The following is an 18,392-nucleotide window of genomic DNA, read 5'->3' as shown; positions in this document are numbered from 1 at the left end:
AGTAATACCACCAGCCTCGGGCCATAAATCTTGGCAAACATATTCATTCTCCTCGCCCCTGCACTCTTCGCCGCCTCGATTTACATGACGCTCGGCCGTACGATTCGTTACGTTAAAGGAGAACACCTTTCATTTATCCGCGTATCCCGTTTGACCAAGACCTTTGTCTGGGGTGATGTTTTGTCTTTCGTTATCCAAGGCAATTCCTCGACGTTTTCCATACTTGGATATACTACGTTGGCGAAAGTTGCTGTCGTTGCTGGTCTAGTGATCCAACTTATCTCATTCTCGCTCTTTTGGCTTACAGCTGTCATCTTTGAGCGACGTATCAATCGGTCACCTACTCCTGAATCGCTTCTACCTACAAACTCGTGGAGGAAATTGCTGCACATGTTGTATGCTGTTAGTGCTTTGATTATGATTCGCTCCATTTTTCGAATCGTGGAATATGTGCTTGGGAATAACGGCTATCCGCTGTCGCACGAGTGGACTCTTTACATATTTGACTCTATTCCGATGTCAATGGTGATGGTCATCTTCCTGATACGGTACCCCGACGATCTTAAGCCAGGTCTGGATCTTGATAGACACTCGGAGATACCCCTCACATACAACTATCCCGAGGTCTGACGGCTCATAAAGCGTGTTGCGCTTTCAATTGTCAAAGATTTTCCTTTCTGTTTCCAGGTTCTCTCTGCTATAAACTTGAACATACATTGATTCCATTTCATTGATTATACAAGAGCCAAGATCTATCAATCAGCTAGTCAGATTAACAAGACTTTCAAATTGCCAAGTACACTGGCAGAAAATAGGGTCCTTGCCGGAGGTTAAATTGGCGATCACTCCTAAGATTCCCTGGAAAAGCTAGTAGAACCTTATAGGGCAGATGTATCGAGTCAATATACCAGTGGCTCTTCAAGTTGTTCAGCTTGAGTACTTGGGATCAAAACATAACAAATATTTAGTCTGTCCAACTCTCACCTTCACAGTCGTGCTCTTCATCTCTACCTATGCAAGCTTGTATAGGCGGACTCGGAGCCATGGATACCATCAGAAGCTCAAGAGCAGAGCCCTGGATATCCTGCAGAAAATCATGTCATTATCTCATCACTTGGACCCTTCTATGACATGGAAGTAGACGCAAGTGACACTGACCACTGGCAGTTAGACCAGTCAACTGGCTGCATTCAACTTAAATTGCTTGTTATTACCGGATTCTGCTACCTGCATGACAGCCCATCACTCTCTATCACCGACCGTGCGCTTAATATGTGAAACGATACCAATGCCAATGCTTCCTTCAGCATATTACTCCGAGTCTGTACATCGACACTTCATTCACCCACGTTGATTAGTTACATAGTACAGATCGTGCATTTCTCAGCTGTCAAGATAAGACATGCATATGTGGATGGGTATCATTTTTCTGATACATGCCCAAATTTTCCCATTTGATCAAGCTCAGTGCCCGAATTGACTTTATCGCTTTGTGGAAGGTTCATGGCGCCCGAGAGAACCGTGGATCAGCGTTACCACCATCACTATCTTGGACTAATGCCTTAGCAGTCACATCACCGAGGGCTTTTACGAACAAGCTCTGACTATAGCTGCCCAGATGCTTAGCGAGCCTTAGGTAATACTTCATAGGCAGACGATCCTTACCTCTTCAAAATTTGCAAGTGCGGATCTTTCAGAGTTATCACAATGCAACTCTGCAAGGCGAAACTCCAAATCCTATGAACATGCAACTGTCCACACAGAGAACAGCTTCATCATCATACGGGCCCCGCCAAGACAATGCGGAGCAAGAAAGTGTTGGGAGGATTAATTTTCCCCGATCTGCAGTCTACGCATATGTCAATAGCGGCGTGACCCGTCTAGGTATGGCCACGTCAAAAACGAGGCAAATCGACTTGGATGAAAAATCCCAGGGTCTTCGGAAGAAGCTACGACTTCATTAAACATGGTTAATGCAGCATTCCCTTTTGAGGTGGAACCTTGCAGTCGAGTCTGGCGGGATGATGCAATCTATCTGCAAGGCGGGACAACTACTGCAAGCCTTCCCGATGGACAGCAAAGGTTGATACCCTCGATTAACACGAAAATGCGGTGTCGCCCTCGGGATGTTGCTGCCCGACATGAAAGGCAGCCATCGAGGAATTGATCCGAGGTTTGTGATGTACATCTCAGTACTGCATCACCACGCTAGATGCAAACTACATGGTCCGATACTCAATTGTGAGTTGTTAAAGACATTAGGCTTGGCTAGATCCTCGGAATGATCCACTGAGAAGGATGATAATTCTGGAAGTGATGCAGAACGAGCGACAACTTGCTGTCTCAGGGTTTTCATGCACTTGCAACCTTGGCCAGGCGATATTGATATCGGATCTCGGTTTGGGGAACCAACTTGACGATAACGTGCTTATGATCATGCGTAGTACAGAGAGTACGGTGATCATATACGAGAAATCCTTGTGGATTTCTAGTTTGAATTGAATTGCATAGAGATCTGATTCAGGCACCAACTCTACCAACTTTTCTCTTCTACTCCGTATACTTCCATCAATCCCCAGAATCCACCTGATTGTTCCGTGTTCCTCTCTATTCCGAGTCCGGGAAATTTGTGAGTTCCCCACAGTGGGGGACCAAACTGACCATGCATTTTAGAATTTTTTTTTCTTTCCACCAAAGTGTTGTATCTTCCCGCCTATATAATCCAATTACAACCCCAGGGCCATTGGATAATTAAAATAGTGGCGTGTGATAAGGGAAATCAGTTTCCAGCCTGAGTGACGCCTGACCTTTTCAACCTCGGACATTGGATAATATCTGAAGTGCTCCAATTCACTAAACCGAAGAGCTACTAGTTGACCCAGCACATCCCCACTTAATTAGTCCAGATTGTTATAGCCAGACTTGCTTCGGACCGGGCATCTCGCATTAGTGCTCCTTTGGATCCCTGACTTTGTCCACTGGCATTGAGACAGCCTGAGGTGAATAATCCGGTTGTTTTTGGTTCAGAGCCCAAAACATACTTACATAGGTACATACATGTGCATTCAGGGGTTAAATATTAATCTATACTTATATTAGTACTCCGTGTTAATATTCAATCACTTCGTAATGGGGCGTGGGAAGACCCGGAGCCAATCAAGCGAACGTGCTAAGTAGCGTACCAAAAGTTGCAATATATTAACCCCTAAGTGGAAAAAGCGCTTCAAATGTTCAATTGTTGGGGAGATTGATGTTGAGATATGAGTTGAGGATAATATTGAGGGGTAGTTATATGCAAAAATGTGTATATAGGTGTCCAAAAGCAAACACTTAAGGCACTTTATCAGCCCTGGTGTCAACTGGTAGATACATAACACGAGTTACTAGTACTCTGTCTGATCTATCAAATTAACCCCCCCGTGTTAATTAAGTCACCAATAAGAGTGGAGTCTGTCTGATCTCCTCAATTTCCCTGTTCTATTTGCTCCTTTTCTCTTTTTTTCTTTTTTTCCTTTTTCCTTTTTTTTCTTTTTCATTCGAGTCCACGATATGAACATTCCATCTACTCGGTAGAGTAGGGGGAATTTTGAACAATTGAACGATTTTAACCCCTGGATAATAACAAAATAAAATCTCAATCTGATAAAATAAAATAAAAACCAAATGCTATATTTAATCTGATTTTACTGCATTCTTTCCAATCAATCTATTGAAATTCTCATAAAAAAAGGGGCTCCACCGTTGCCGGGAACAAAAAGAAGCTCAAGCGGTTCTCCATTTCTCTTCCTTGGACGAACCTCCCTATTTTCAAACCCCCCTAAACCCATTTCCCTTTTCTTCTTCCCCCCTAATTCCCGTGAGATCGAATTCTTTGGTTCCCTTGGACTTTCGATCTTCGATCCTTTTCTATTTCCCCCCTTTCTTCCGGGTTCTTTTTTAAGAAAAAAAAAACAATCACCCAGAATGGCCTCCAAGGTAAGAGAGACGAAACATTTGAATCCTGACGTCGCGATCTCCAAGCCCTTCCCCCGGATCTCACCACCACTCAAAAAATCCACCCGCAACTCCATTCCGAGCCCACCTGAGATAATAATTCAATGGCTGACCTGTCGATCCCTTTTTTTCACTTCAATAGTTCCTACGAGAGTACAAGCTGGTAGTGGTCGGCGGTGGTGGCGTCGGAAAGTCCTGCTTAACCATCCAGCTGATCCAGAGTCATTTCGTGGATGAATATGATCCTACAATTGAAGGTGAGCGCTGGATTTACACCCGGAGATTCATTCCAGTCACTCATTGAGTCTTCACCCGCAGATTCCTACCGCAAGCAGTGTGTGATCGATGATGAGGTTGCTTTGTTGGATGTCCTGGATACAGCCGGCCAGGAAGAATACTCGGCAATGCGGGAACAGTACATGCGCACTGGAGAGGGTTTCCTCTTGATCTACTCGATAACATCGCGTCAATCTTTCGAAGAAATCATGACTTTCCAACAGCAGATTCTCCGTGTCAAGGATAAGGATTACTTCCCTATCATTGTGGTGGGTAACAAGTGTGATTTGGAAAAGGAGCGTGTAGTCTCTGAGCAAGGTATATTCACTTCTCCCTTTCTAATCCCATATTCTTTAAACATGCATAAGTGCATTAGAAGAAAGAAAAACAAAACTCATCATTTTATTCCGTGAACAGAGGGTGAAGCCCTGGCTCGTCAGTTCGGTTGCAAGTTTATCGAAACCTCCGCCAAATCCCGTATCAACGTTGAGAACGCCTTCTACGACCTCGTCCGTGAGATCCGTCGCTACAACAAGGAGATGTCCTCGTACCCCTCCGGCTCCGGTGCTTTCGGTGCTCGTCAGCCCGAAGGAAAGATGGATGTTAGTGAGCCTGGTGAGAGTGCCGGCTGCTGCTCCAAGTGTGTCATCATGTAAAAACTGATGATACAAATTCACAACTCCGTTTTTACTACGTCGACCCTTGCACGAAAGCGAAAGCCAAAGCCCCGATTTTATCCTTTTTTTTCACCTTTCTTTTCTGAATCTCGAATCATACGGAATTTAAAAACACGCCCCCATTCGCATTTGGAGAAGGCTTTTTTTTTATTGTCGGAAATCGATTTCGACAGAATTACAGTCATATGGATAATGGGAAGGAGGAGGATTTAAGGAAAGAAAGAAGTGGGTAGAGATGGACAACCTTTATAATGATTCCCCAATCTGGGGGAATATGCGGATGTGGAAGATGTTGAAGGAAATGAAAAACCAAGAGTGGTTTTCTTGATTTGTGCTGTGAATCTCATGGGTTCTGATTCTGAACTCATGAGGCTTTGCACGATGACTGCCGACCCTTGACGCCAACCTCGTCTCATGAATTTTGATTCCCCTTTTGTTCCGCCAATTGTTTTTTTTATTGTTGGTTTTTTTTCCTTGTTTCGCGAAAGAATTTTTTTTTTTGTTATGTCCTGGTCAGCTCTTCTTTTTTTTGTCTATCATCTTGTCTGTCTCGGGATGCGAGACGACGCGGCTGTCAATATAAGTTTTCCCGCAATGCAGGGGGTCTCTGCTGTCAAATTATCCATGGCTTGTCCAGTTCGATTTTCCAGTGGCCAAGAAATTGAGGCTCTATATCATATGATATCATTATTGCAGGTAAATTAGGCTATCATATGGGCCTATAGATGTTTCGTCTGGTGATTACTTGATATACATGGCTCTGCAGGGTTTAACTGTATAAGAGGACGAACATGAAGTACAACGAAATATGCGTAGTTATCGTACACAATATAGTGTATGCGTTTGCGCTCTGTTCAGTCCAATTGCTCAACCACAAGAGCATTGGTATGATACATCAATCCCAACTATTCTACTGGCTATAAACCTGATCCGGCTCAGCAGGATCCAACTCATCCTCCTTCGAAACCCGCTGTCCCTGAACGCCCTCCTCAACCTCCTTCACCAAGCTCTCCAGAAAAGCCTTATCCGTTCCCACAAGGGTAACGGTATTCCGCTTCTTGCCCCAACGAGGGTAGCTGCCCACCTTGATTCCCAGAGGCTCAACCTTGGCTGCCAATTCAGTCAAGTATGGGGCAACCGCACTCTCAGGGAGAGGGGTGCTGAACATGAAGCGGAAAGTACCCTTACCCTCAGGGTCAGAGAGACGGGGAATCAGGGAAGGCTTCAGGTTTTCGAGCAATTTCTCAAAGAGACGAGGGACACCAGGGAGAATATGCACATTTCCATTTACGATCGCAACAGGTACCCACATATCCTCAGCGACGAAGACAGCTTGGTGCTCAGCTGGGATTTTCTCGTCGAATGGAAGCTCAACCATGCGCAGTTTAGCGGTAAGACCCGGGGAAGGGGTTTCCCAGTCGAAGTTGGGCTGCATGGGGTGTGGACGGGAGAGTTTCTTCATGCGCTCGAAAGCGGGTTGGTGGAGCTTGAGGTTCAGGTTGAAGGCCTTTGCGATTGAGGAGTAGGTGATGTCATCGTGTCTGTTTAGTTTTGAGGTTTCTTGTGATTAGCTAGCGTGTTTGGGACAAGATGGCATTTGTTAGATGGGAGAATTCCGGAGGTGTCATACGTTGGCCCAATGCCTCCACTTGTAACGACAAAGTCATAGCGCTCGCTCATACGACGAACCGCCTCCATGATATCCTCCTCGTCATCTGGGACAACCTCCACGCGCTTCAGCTGGATACCGAGCCCGAAACAAAATTTGGCGAGGAACGGCGAATTGGTGTCGATGGTCTGAAGGCAAATGGTCAGTATCTCCAGTCTGATCTATTCAGATCATAAATAAAATCTCACCTTTCCACCAAGGACCTCATCACCGATAATCAGGCACGCGGCCGTGTGGATGGGCTTTGCGTGCGCGGCTGATGTCATCGCGGGCAGGCTTAATCGTGAGCTCAAGGACGGAGTTGAAAGAACTGCAGTGGGTCTATATAAAGGACGCAAGAAATGTCGGGTGAGTTGATTGAGCCGATTAAGCATGAAGGGAGGTGGTGGAGGATCTATATGGAGGGAGAAGAGACAGGAGGTGGAGAGGGAACATTTGCGCAAGTGGGGGAGGGGAATGTCTCCGCCCGCATTTTGAACGACGAGCCTCTCCCGCATTGATCGTGCGTCATCCCCTCAACCTCACGAGCGATCGATTCGATCAAGAGTTCAAATTTTGATTTCAACCAACTTAGTGCTTAATTCTTGTTGTTCCTGTGCTTGTTTTATTTTTGAATTCGTCATGGTGAGTCGTTCGCAGTCGGCATCCATGTGGAAGCCACACGCGAGCTGCAGGGATCCCAAGGTTCTCATGACAACGAACAAGACTAATCAAACCCGTTTAGTCCGACTCACGATTATATTCTTTCTCTCCGGAGACCAAGGAGAAGCTGCGCAAGTTTCGTCTCAGCACGTCGAGAGCCAGAGATGCCCAGGCTATAATCTGTATGCCCCGCCATTGATCCCTTACCCTTACCATCTCTCGCATTTTCACCTCTTATGCGCCAGTGTCCTATGCGATTATAGGATGTGGCATACATAAGTATATTTTTGATATAGCAAGCTAACAATTTTCTGCTAGATATCATCGACTCGAAGAGCCAAGAAATCCGCCCTGAGGACGGAGAGGTCTACTCAAAGATGGAGGATCTGGCTGATGAACTCCCAGAGTCATCCCCTCGCTACATTCTGCTCAGTCACCCACTGACACTTGTGAGTAGCTCCTTTGCATTCGACAAAATGATATAGAAGAGGACAGTGCTAATGCAGCGGTTGATAGAAGGATGGCCGTCTCTCCGTCCCGTACGTGCTCCTCTACTGGCTCCCCGAGAACTGCAATCCCTCACAGCGCATGATGTACGCCGGCGCAGTGGAGTTGATGCGCACGACTGCCGAGGTGAACCGCGTTGTCGAAGTCGAGAGTGAAGATGATATCATCTCCATTAAAGAACGCCTGTCAAACGTCGATTAAACCAGACAACTGTGAACAGGGTGGTTTACTTCATCTAATAGCGAGATGCAGCGTGCTCAACTTGAAGTCGATGAATAAGTTATATCGAAACATATCACAGTGGAATCTGTATGGATCAGGCGTTTGGTTCATTTCGACTGTCAATTGCTCTTAGAAAATTCGAATGATTAGCCCATGTACATTGCGTTGGAGCCCCACTGAACATATCAATATTCACTAGCAAGGATCCTTCACAAAGAGCCGAGCGATCTCGGCATTGACCCGTTCAATCTGGATCTATCACAACCTTGGAATGATTTGCAACGGTGCCGCCTGCAGGTCCAGTCACTTGCTGAACTAGCAAGGGATTAACCCGATTTCGACTCTTGTTTTTGCTTAAACGGGCTAGTTGGATCCCCATCGTTCCTTTAGATTAGTCAATCCCTGTTCAGGTGATGAAGAAGAGATTCCGAATGGCTGGTTATCCTGCACCTGTCCCTGCGAAACTTCCCATATCCCCGAGATATACTCCGTCTGCAATGCCGGTGTATACTACCTGTAGACTAGGAATTTGGAATTTCATCCCCGCAAAATGATCCAATCTCACATCTCAATGGCTCAGGCTCAGCTCAGCCCCCAACTTGAAACGATGTGGTAATTCGATTGCAGCGGTGACTCTAAAATCTCACAGGGGAGCGCGAACTATGGTTCAAGGCCCCCAACTCCAGCTGACATGGATCGGATCGACCGCTACTTCCATTACCCTACATTTTCCGGATATATTATACAGTAGGCGACACACAGACCCGTCGATCTCATCCGATACCCTCCAATAAACCTCGATGACCTCATTTGGGTCGGTGGAGGAGAGAAGAAGGTAGCGTATTGATTGGTTGCGGTGAGAGCTCTGATCGCCGAACTGCGCAGTTTTTTACCCAGGTGGCTTTTCCCCTCGTCCATCCTTCAAACCTTGATCTCGCTAGTCCTTAACCATTCTGTCAGGCAAAGTTTTGGCTAAGGTTTTGTCATAGAACATTCTTCTTACAGATTGCTTTATACCGGCTTTACTGGTGGGGAACTGGGATCCCATCGTTTTGAGTGGTTATTACTAGGTTTTTCTGAATGTCCACTCATTACTAAATTATGGACAGCACACCGTGGATTCAACTTGGCGCCTCTGGGGGATATCCGAGAGAGTTTGGATATAGTTCATACTTGAAAGCATCTCCATCGGGGTGGTAGCGAGAGATACCAATCCTCGGAAACAGGTTTGGTGGCGACGGAAGCTTTAATCTTCGCGTGACTCTGTGGCTTGCGAGATTCATCTATTCAGATCGCGTGGACGGGAATACAGATGTACGCGAGGAGCTAGAAGAAAAAGAATGCACGGGGGTAGCTGAATGGAATGTTTGGTTATGACGGGTCGGGGTGTACTTTGTACCTACAGATGTACACCTGGGCATTGACTTCAATTTACGAGACTTATGTATTTTCAATTATAAATAAAAATGGATAAATTTAGTGATTGACCATTGAGTAGAGTTTGACATTTCTAATATTCGTGTTCAAACATTTGAATTATTCTGATATGAAGATCAATGACTTGGCCATGCATAGAACGACACCTAGCTTATTGCAACCAAGTACTTTGATACTACCAACTGGGCGTGGCTCACTTGCCCAGTGGAGGTGCCCAGGTGGACACAGTACAATACATGTACCATACTGAGCTCGTTCCCCCCGGAGGTTGTCGGGGCGGGGGAAATAACCAAACCAAACCAAAACCAAAATAACCAAGAAAATTGACCCGCTCAGCTGGGCAATGAACGGCACGAGGATCCATCTGGGGGCAGAAATCCCCCTACGGGACCCACATGGCGACGATCGGTGTCGAGACCAGCAAGCACCGCCCGCTTGGTTCTTTCGCGTGGATGCAGTACCACCTTGGTAACCAGCTGTTGTTCCGACACCTTGGGTAGACATTGACCGGGGCTCCCTGACGAACCTGCCAACTGGTATCCACAATGTTCCACTGATCATATTCCATGGTTATTCTTACCAGGGTATTGGGACATTTCTGCAATATGTTTGCATGCAAGTGAATAATGGTTTACTGCGAGGTTTGATTCAAATTGACAAAAGTGTGGATTCAGCTCACATTAACTCAATGTCTACGGAGAACGCCGTGAATATTGTATTGTATTGATGTCAACTGAACACAGTGGCACCTGTCAGTGTCAGTGGCCACTGACACTAAGTACTTACAGTACTTAGTAACCAAGTTTGATTAAGTGCCACTGAGTGCTCACGGATTACCCTAATCAGGGTAGAATAAAAATAAAATCCGCCACCTTTTAGCGCTATTATTTGATTAAACTAAATTTATTTTGATTCTCGATCTCATCAATGCTTGGTGTTGGTGTGTCCACTTCCGTGCAGCGACCGGGGAACTCCTCAAGCGTGGGAGGTAACAAGGTAGTCTAGAAAGACCACGGGATCCAAAGAACATTTGAACAAACAGCGTCACACTGGGAATTAGTGGAACCGTTGGGCAACGAGGGATGAAAATTAATATGGAAGGATTGGCCGTTCAGGAGGAGAAAAAGCGAGAAAGCGCGTTATTAGTCTGCAGTAGTTTCCCCGTAGTCCCACGCCATACAAAGTCAGATACGAGCGAATTGCCCATTCTTCGTCATCCAGATTTACCAGGCGCTTGATGCTACTTCAAGTTCCAAGGTTGCCTGACAAGATCGATCCGTCAATTCGGAATGGGTTACGTAGAGCTCGGTTCTGCTGTATGCACAATGTATGCAACTGCTGCAGCAGCTAAGTTTCGTCAGGACCCGTGGGATTGGGCTGGCCCGGCATTCCCTGATTGTGCATGATGTTCGTTCTTTCATTCAGTTCACCGCTAACCCGCTCTGGGTTTGGTTATGTACTGTGGAACAGGGGTTCGTTGAGAGCTGTTTTGAGGTGTCTTTTCAGCGGGTTTGGTTCCCTAGTCTGATTTCCGTGTTATGCATTATGCATAAGCGTTACAGGTCTCACTTCAAATGTTCTCGGTTGAAGTGGATCAATGATCATGTTGTTATGATATTGGGATATGGTATGATACCTATACCTAAGTGTACTAGTACACAGAAGCGTACGAATCACTACTTGGCGGGTTGATCCGACAGTGGCACTTACTTAGCACAACGGGCGCCATGTCCCCTTGAATCGAGACCGTTGACATTCATGTTAAAACATCTGAATTTGTATATTGTACTTTTAATAGTTAAGAGTACTCGAGGACTCTAGAGTTACTTTTTACTCGTACCCCTCCTGACACGGTGAACATGTATTCCAAGGTTACTTGAATTTGAGTCTTCGGTTATGTGAAGCGGACTGACAAATTGAAGAGAGTTTCTGGTCATAAACTCTGACCTTGTATTGATTCTGATTGGAGGAACAAGTAATCCTGTTTAACTCCCCCGTGTCAGTACTTGAGGAGTGAGCGCAATTGCATTGTTCCCTGGACATCTGGACTTATACCTCCCAACGTGGACTATCCGCAGTATCCGCAGGAGAAAAGAAAACATACTACGTCGATCTCGGTAGTCCATCCCCTTATTTGGCAGAGAGATGATCTGGATTTGTGTCAATTATACCAATTTATCCCAATAAATTCGCAATGATAACGGCATCTTCCCGTCCCCAAACTCCATCAGGTAACGCAGCCGAAGACGGGTACATCCGTCTGGCTCGGAGTGTCCACATGGACCACTTGAGTACTAATAGTACGGAGTTACTTATGGAGTCGTAATACTATTCATATTGAGATTTTCACCCCTTGAAATATTTGAGATGAGTTGAACTTGGAAACGGAATCTGGAATCTAACCGGGAGTACGGAGCACTGAACTGTATGACGACAGGATTCCATACTGGGACCCGGGAGTTTGGGTGAGACGAATTACGAATGTACGGTCAAATTTATTTTTCATATTTTCATATTTTTTTATTTTACTTTTGATAATTTATGTATTACTTTTTATCTTTAATCATTTTTAATCATGTTTTTAATTATTTATTTTACTTTTCTCTTCGGGTTTTGTCCCAGGAGTGGAAGTGGAGACTTACCGTACAGATACTTCCACGGTTCATGATAGTCACATTGGGATGAATATGAATAGTATTTCCAGGTTATTCAAATCTGAAATCAATTGAATTATCTATGGTTTAATACTGTTGAGGCGATAATTATATGTACTTTTAAACCCCGGAATTTATTTACGGAACTTCGTACCTTACGTGTATATAAGAATCATAATACAGTCGAATTATAACCTGGGAATAAATAATTTTAATTCTTTTAAATTCTTTTTTTGATTTAAATACCGACCCAACTGACTGGAAAGCCCCATGTGCCCCCCCCCGACTCCGCTTTAACCTGATTCTATACTTTGTGCTATTATTTACTTAGCACTTGCCCCAGGTCTTCCTCCCCTTACCTTCCCACGGAATTCCCAACTCGCTGGCTCGGGTTTTGTGAGCTTTGTGACAGCACCCGATGATCTATAAACACGACGCTCAATTCCATTCCAACATTCTACCATTGTACACTCTACAACTCTGACTCCTACACCAAATCAATCAATTAACCACTGGCAACCCCCCAATCAATTGACCTCATGGAATAAATCAATCGACTTACACCATTTGATATCGATCTGCCACCAAGCATTCGCCATTACATTCTTGCGCCACTTCGAAATCACCCAAGATCAAGATTTCCACCATGTCGCCGCAAGATAACTCCGGTCGCCCAGATGGGGAGAAACCAGAGGGCTTGGCCAAGTACCTCAAGCGCATGAGAACGGCTCTGCGCCCGCGTTCCTCCAAGCGCCAATCCGTAGCTGCGCCGGAAGTCATTGCTTCGGCTAGTCAACCACCGTATGATCCATACCCTACACTAAAATGATATGAAACAAGCTTTGTGGAGATAGCCTCGTAACTACGAGAGGAAATTAATATATGCGATCACGTATGTGCTAACAGATATCTTTTACAAAGTGCTGCCGTTATCCCACAGCGCAAGTCTGTCGGCGCCGAACCCACCATGGTAACCGACTACAGCGCTATTCAACAAGAAAAAGCCCGCGCACTTTTCACCAAGTATGGCTTGACTCTGGAACCCGGCGAATGGAAATCGCCTCCCGATCTACAACTCACCCGGGTCACTAAACCCATCCGCATGCGTGTGCGCCGCACCTGTCACCGCTGCGAGACTACCTTCGGCCCCGACAAGGTCTGCGTCAATTGCCAGCATCCACGCTGCAAGAAATGTCCTCGTACCCCACCAGCCCGCGAGAAGGAGGAAAATGAATACCCGTCTCTCCCCAAGACCAAGATCCCCGAGATCCGCGCTCGCCAGCTTGGTGGAGCTTCCTACACGCCGCATCTGCGCTATACCGGTGACCCGACTGCGCCATTGTCCATGCCTTCGCGCTCTGGAGGCCAGGATTTCGTCAAGAAACCTGTTCAGCAACGTATCCGTCGTATTTGTCACGGCTGTGATACGGTGTTTGCGCCTGGCTCGAAGGAGTGCGCTAATTGTCAGCATATTCGCTGCAAGAAGTGTCCGCGCGAACCACCCAAGCCGGATAAATACCCGGATGGATATCCTGGAGATGTTGAAGCGCAGAAATTGAAGCCCGATCGCACGTACCGAAAGCCGCGCCGACGAGTCCATTTGATATGTCATGTCTGTTCGACTTCGTTTAACGATGGTGCCAATTCCTGTGGTAAATGTGGACAGGCGAAATGTGCAGAAACTATAAGAATTCCGTACGTGCTTACATTCAATTCTACTGGAATTTCTTTACTAACTTATTTCACAGACCGAAGAAAGTCAAACGAGAGCCTGATCCTGAAATCCTTCGGCGTGTCGAGGAAAAATTAGCAGCCCTGAACATAGATTGAGGTGCCTTGTACAGAGTCCTCAGTCCTTACTGTTGGGTTCATGTGATTTTGTGTTTTCGTTTGCTTTTCTGTGCTTTGGCTTGTTTCTTTGGTCTTCGTCCTCGTTCACAATCCATGTTTCGTTGCGACCATAGCAGACATATTTTGGAATATCATGATTCCAGCAAGAATGGACCAGTCTTTCGTTTGCCTAGGTCTTAATTCTATTTCTGCTAGTTCTACACTGGGGCTGCGGTCTCCTCCTGACTCCTAGCCCAAGATAAACAGGGGATAGTTGAGCGTAGTCTCGGCCGATGTTGTCTACTATTGATTCTGAAATCTGACGATCAAGCGGGGACACTCTAGACCTCGAACGAGCGGGTCTCAACGGCCTTCGTTCCTGATCTGGTTGATATGAATGTCCACAGTCCCATCTTTAATTAATTCCACCCGGAAGTGTTCGGTACCGACATAATTGTGGGGTTTTATCATGCACAATCTCACTCTCAAACGGTTAAAGTGTCCCAAATGCTAATCCTCGAGTTGCTACTTGTTCACTCGGTACTTGAATACTTGATACTTGATACTTCGGTGTAGGTATTCCCCTCTTCTACAAAGTACTGGTAACACCAGTGACAGTTCAATATTAAACTAACCCTCTATCATACGGTATATGACCTCATCATCATGATCACATTCAAATTAACTCACTAGGTATACCCGCGATACCCTCAGAAATGCAACCGAGTCGCAAGACCACTCATGCATGCACATGTGCATCTAATGCAGCCATACAATAGACAGAATCCCCATGTTAAACTTCTAATCGACTATGACACATACGCGTCCTCTTGATTCAACTCCGAGTTATTCTGGACAGGCTGTAACGGACCGACCCGTTTGAAAAGCGGGCTTCCTGGGTACTCTTGACCCAGTAGATATTCTACTGACACAACGCCTTCGCATTGTTTCCAAGATTCTCATGTTCTCTCGGCTTTCACTTGCGTGCATGGAAATACGCAGCGTTAAGCCCCACCTGCCAATAAATGATTCTTTACTCGTACTCGTACGTGTGAGGATTTACCAATTTTCCATGGTATCCGGGTGATATATGGGTTAAGAGATACGGCCTAAGCAGTCCCAAATAATACACAATACGTCTTATTGAGGAATTCGCAAAGCGAAAGAACTTCAAGTTACAACCTTGGAAGCTTGAAATTTGAATGGACTTGTTTCCGTTAGTGGGGTCCGTGGAGCATTGACGTTTTCCCCATTGGCTCGGAGTATAAGCCCATGGTATTGGGATACGCCATAGCCGGCTCCAAGGATGCCAGTGCCCCGACGCTTAGGCCTAAGCTACCTGTTTAGGGACTCGTGGGTCTCGGTTCTTCCCATTTGGCTCCGTATAGGAACAGCGCTAAGGTACGGTGTAATTATTCTCAATACCGACGGATTTGGGGGTTTGGGTAAAGAGTTTCTCGCTTAACTTTCATCATAGCAGGCGCAATTATAGCCTGAGTTCAGAGTCCGAGTTCCAGTAGAGTACTGAGTACGCCGTATTAAAGAAATACTATGATACAGCTAGGAGACTCCGGGGTCATGTCAGTCTCGCTCTCAATTACCCTCTCAATACCGGACAGGCACGTTGCACGAGTCTTTCAGGCAGCCTTGTTTATTACCCGCTATAATTGATATTCACGGTATCCTATTTCAATTTTTGAATCACACCCTAGAATCCTCTATGGGTTTGCTACTGCATGCCTGCAGTACTATACCAGTAGTTTGGTCAACTATACCAATGCAAGTATCCCGCTGTCACAACCCCTGCAGATATCCACCAAACCCAAGGCACCGGGTCGAAGCTATGTTAGGGGGTAGAGCTGCTGGTATGCTCACCCCAGGGACACATTTACATCTATTAACCTTGTCTATGTTTTAAACCTTATTCACATTCGGTGTATCTCAATTCTAAATAAAGATAAAGTACAGTTAGACTCACCTTCTTAGCAAGGGTCATTCTCTCAGTAAGGGGGCACAGTATTCTGTACCAAATTGTCGGCAATTTCAATTTGGCCTGGTTGGCCCCGTCCAAATGATAATCATGGTGTCTGGAACATTGGAAGTCATGCAATTGATCCCCCAATGGGTCCTAACGGTCGACTAACCTATTCCAGAAGTAATTGACGTTTTGATAGGCGCTTCTTCTCATCTGCCCTGCAACTTCATGAGACTGGTTCTTTACAACCCCGTTGATCCACTCAGCTCTCGACGAAAATAGGGACTAAAATCCACTGGATTCAAGACGACACCAGAAACGGATGAGTGCATGATGCGGTCCCATTTTCCGTACTTTGTCATAGTGGGCATATCATATTCTTAGTCCTAAAAGAATCGAATCGACTCCATAGCCCAAATGGAACACTTTAATCCCTGTCAACTGCACCTTCTTTTTTCTTTTTTTCTTCTCCCCCTTCCCAAACTGTCGGGCCCCGAAAATAAATTCAAGCTATGGTACTGTACAGACTGAGATTCTGCACCGGGGCCAAATTACGTCGTACGGAATCCCTGTCTGCCAGCGCATCATTATGCATCTTGAATAGGATGTTCAAATTGATTTATTGGAACACAGATCCTCATGGAATTATGCATTTACCCACGTACTTTTGTATTCCATCCCCATTGTAACACCGCAAGTTCTTCGGGCCCGGTATTCCACCAATATCCGTAATCTGCATACCGCTAAAATTGATAAACTTGCCCCGGTTAACTTGCATCTATCCAGAATTTTACGGAATTCCGAGTGCTCATATGATACCTGATGGGTCAATCAATACTATCTTTTTCCTTGTCTGCGGAGTACGTAGACCCGCTAATCCCGACTCTCGGATTGATCCCGTGGATGAAAGAATAAGAAATATTCAAATGGTATTGTGGGTACATGTATATGCCCAGGTGGAGATCTTGAAAGTATCGAAAATGTTCAGATCAGTCCAGCCTGAGTATATTGATCACTGCCCAGGTGGCGGTTAATACATGTGAAAACAGTATGTACTTTCAATATCACTAGTGATAATACTAACGATTCACCCGTTGCTTCCAAGGTTAGATTCAATTCTCTGGACCAGATCTAATAATACATAGTATTGATCATTTAATATCAACTAATCTAATTTCAAGGTCCAAAAAAGAGAAGAATGGAGCCTGGAGATCATCCAGGCGCGTACATGTGGGTCTTGCCTTGCGGCTACCCACTGACAGTATTGCGGATCATCTTGGTTCAAGTTCTCGAGTTTCTACTACCTAGTAATATGTAGCTAAATACAGTATTTGTATAAATTTGAAGTGGACACCTGGTGGATCTTCACTTAACTACTACAGTAGTAGTTCAAGTTGACTTGTAGATTCAAGTTCAATACAGTGCTAGTGATTATCGCTATCTTGAGGTTCTCGGGGACAATCTATATTTTCATCTGATGTTACGAATATTTGCAAAATCCACATTTACTAGGTAACCTTCAGACGAATACAGCATGATAGGGAACTTGAAGTAAATCCAAAATGTTAATATCCACATGCAATGGCCGAAATAATAAAAAAAATAACATTGAAGGGAGTTGAATTTCAAAGAATCAAACCAAAATCATGATTTCCAGAATTCCAGAATTCCAGAATGTATGAGATGGAACCTCGGGCCCGCTTCCAAGGTTCCAAGGTTAGCCCGATAACACCCCTAATCCTTCTACACCTCCACCAAAATACCACATCAAACGCCAAAATGGCCTCCCAACTCACGATTGGTCTTCCACAAATCTATGCCAGTCAAGGAATCAAATGCGTCCCACCAACCAATGACTTTCTCGCTGGAACCTGGCATGTAACACACTCCACTCTTCCAATGTGGAAAGACAAACGCAACGTCAACATCACCTACACTATCCTGCCCGCCGATTCATCTGGAGTCATCAAGATTGATGACTTGGTTAGTTATCAAGGTGTGAGCTCGGAGAAGATCAAGACTGTTCAAGGGATAGATACACCATCTCCAGGTATTTCGATATCTCCCTGCATTGGCGGACTGAACTCCGCGACCGAACATCAGATTGCTAATTCTTACCAGGAAATCAAGGGGCGTGGGACTGGAGAGGAAAAGGCTGGTTGATTATTGCAAGCTCTCATTGGGAGTGTCTTGGATTCGGGCATACAGATGATGGGAATCAGTGGGTGGTCACATATTTCGCTAAAACACTCTTCACGCCGGCTGGAATTGATATCTATGCTCGGAAGAAGGATGGTCTCTCCGATACGATGATTGGAGATATCACTCAAGCTTTGAAAGCATTCAATGTTAAAGAGATCACGGATCTTGCAGAGGGAATGTTTGAAGTACTACAGAATTAATTTAATTATACGAATCAACTTGAATATTCCATACTGAACTATAGCTGGTGGAGAATGAACCCCGCGTACTATCTCACCGTAGTACTTCAAGTTCTCCCCGCACCCCTC

The 18,392-nt window shown here is 45.3% G+C and overlaps 6 protein-coding genes across 6 annotated transcripts; 5 read left to right on the top strand and 1 right to left on the bottom strand.

The window, feature by feature from the left end:
* Positions 1 to 84: 84 nt before the first annotated feature.
* N7483_010605 (RTA1 domain-containing protein) lies at positions 85 to 630 on the top strand (the record flags this gene model as incomplete). Its single annotated transcript, XM_057094032.1, has 1 exon — positions 85 to 630. One exon carries the CDS (start codon positions 85 to 87, stop codon positions 628 to 630), a length of 546 nt encoding a protein of 181 aa, XP_056940003.1.
* A 3,333-nt stretch (positions 631 to 3,963) lies between these two features.
* Positions 3,964 to 4,925, top strand: N7483_010604 (Ras family protein; the record flags this gene model as incomplete). The annotated part of the gene is made up of 4 exons (XM_057094031.1): positions 3,964 to 3,975; positions 4,136 to 4,250; positions 4,312 to 4,587; positions 4,687 to 4,925. 4 exons carry the CDS (start codon positions 3,964 to 3,966, stop codon positions 4,923 to 4,925), a joined length of 642 nt encoding a protein of 213 aa, XP_056940002.1.
* A 931-nt stretch (positions 4,926 to 5,856) lies between these two features.
* N7483_010603 (flavin adenine dinucleotide pyrophosphatase) lies at positions 5,857 to 6,989 on the bottom strand (the record flags this gene model as incomplete). Its single annotated transcript, XM_057094030.1, has 3 exons — positions 5,857 to 6,487; positions 6,577 to 6,743; positions 6,804 to 6,989. The coding sequence occupies 3 exons, from the start codon at positions 6,987 to 6,989 to the stop codon at positions 5,857 to 5,859; spliced, it is 984 nt and encodes a 327-aa protein (XP_056940001.1).
* Positions 6,990 to 7,236: 247 nt separating this feature from the next.
* Positions 7,237 to 7,965, top strand: N7483_010602 (GMF family protein; the record flags this gene model as incomplete). Its single annotated transcript, XM_057094029.1, has 4 exons — positions 7,237 to 7,239; positions 7,340 to 7,439; positions 7,576 to 7,706; positions 7,774 to 7,965. 4 exons carry the CDS (start codon positions 7,237 to 7,239, stop codon positions 7,963 to 7,965), a joined length of 426 nt encoding a protein of 141 aa, XP_056940000.1.
* Positions 7,966 to 12,723: 4,758 nt separating this feature from the next.
* Positions 12,724 to 13,907, top strand: N7483_010601 (uncharacterized protein; the record flags this gene model as incomplete). Its single annotated transcript, XM_057094028.1, has 3 exons — positions 12,724 to 12,878; positions 12,999 to 13,772; positions 13,826 to 13,907. The coding sequence occupies 3 exons, from the start codon at positions 12,724 to 12,726 to the stop codon at positions 13,905 to 13,907; spliced, it is 1,011 nt and encodes a 336-aa protein (XP_056939999.1).
* Positions 13,908 to 17,661: 3,754 nt separating this feature from the next.
* Positions 17,662 to 18,284, top strand: N7483_010600 (uncharacterized protein; the record flags this gene model as incomplete). Its single annotated transcript, XM_057094027.1, has 2 exons — positions 17,662 to 17,932; positions 18,004 to 18,284. The coding sequence occupies 2 exons, from the start codon at positions 17,662 to 17,664 to the stop codon at positions 18,282 to 18,284; spliced, it is 552 nt and encodes a 183-aa protein (XP_056939998.1).
* Between the last annotated feature and the right edge of the window lie 108 nt (positions 18,285 to 18,392).

This window comes from Penicillium malachiteum, assembly GCF_028827825.1.
Source record: "Penicillium malachiteum strain IBT 17515 chromosome Unknown utg000005l:1.0-9002435.0:326005.0-9005861.0, whole genome shotgun sequence".
NCBI classification, from domain to species: Eukaryota; Fungi; Ascomycota; class Eurotiomycetes; order Eurotiales; family Aspergillaceae; genus Penicillium; species Penicillium malachiteum.
This window is presented reverse-complemented; position numbering and strand designations above follow the sequence as displayed.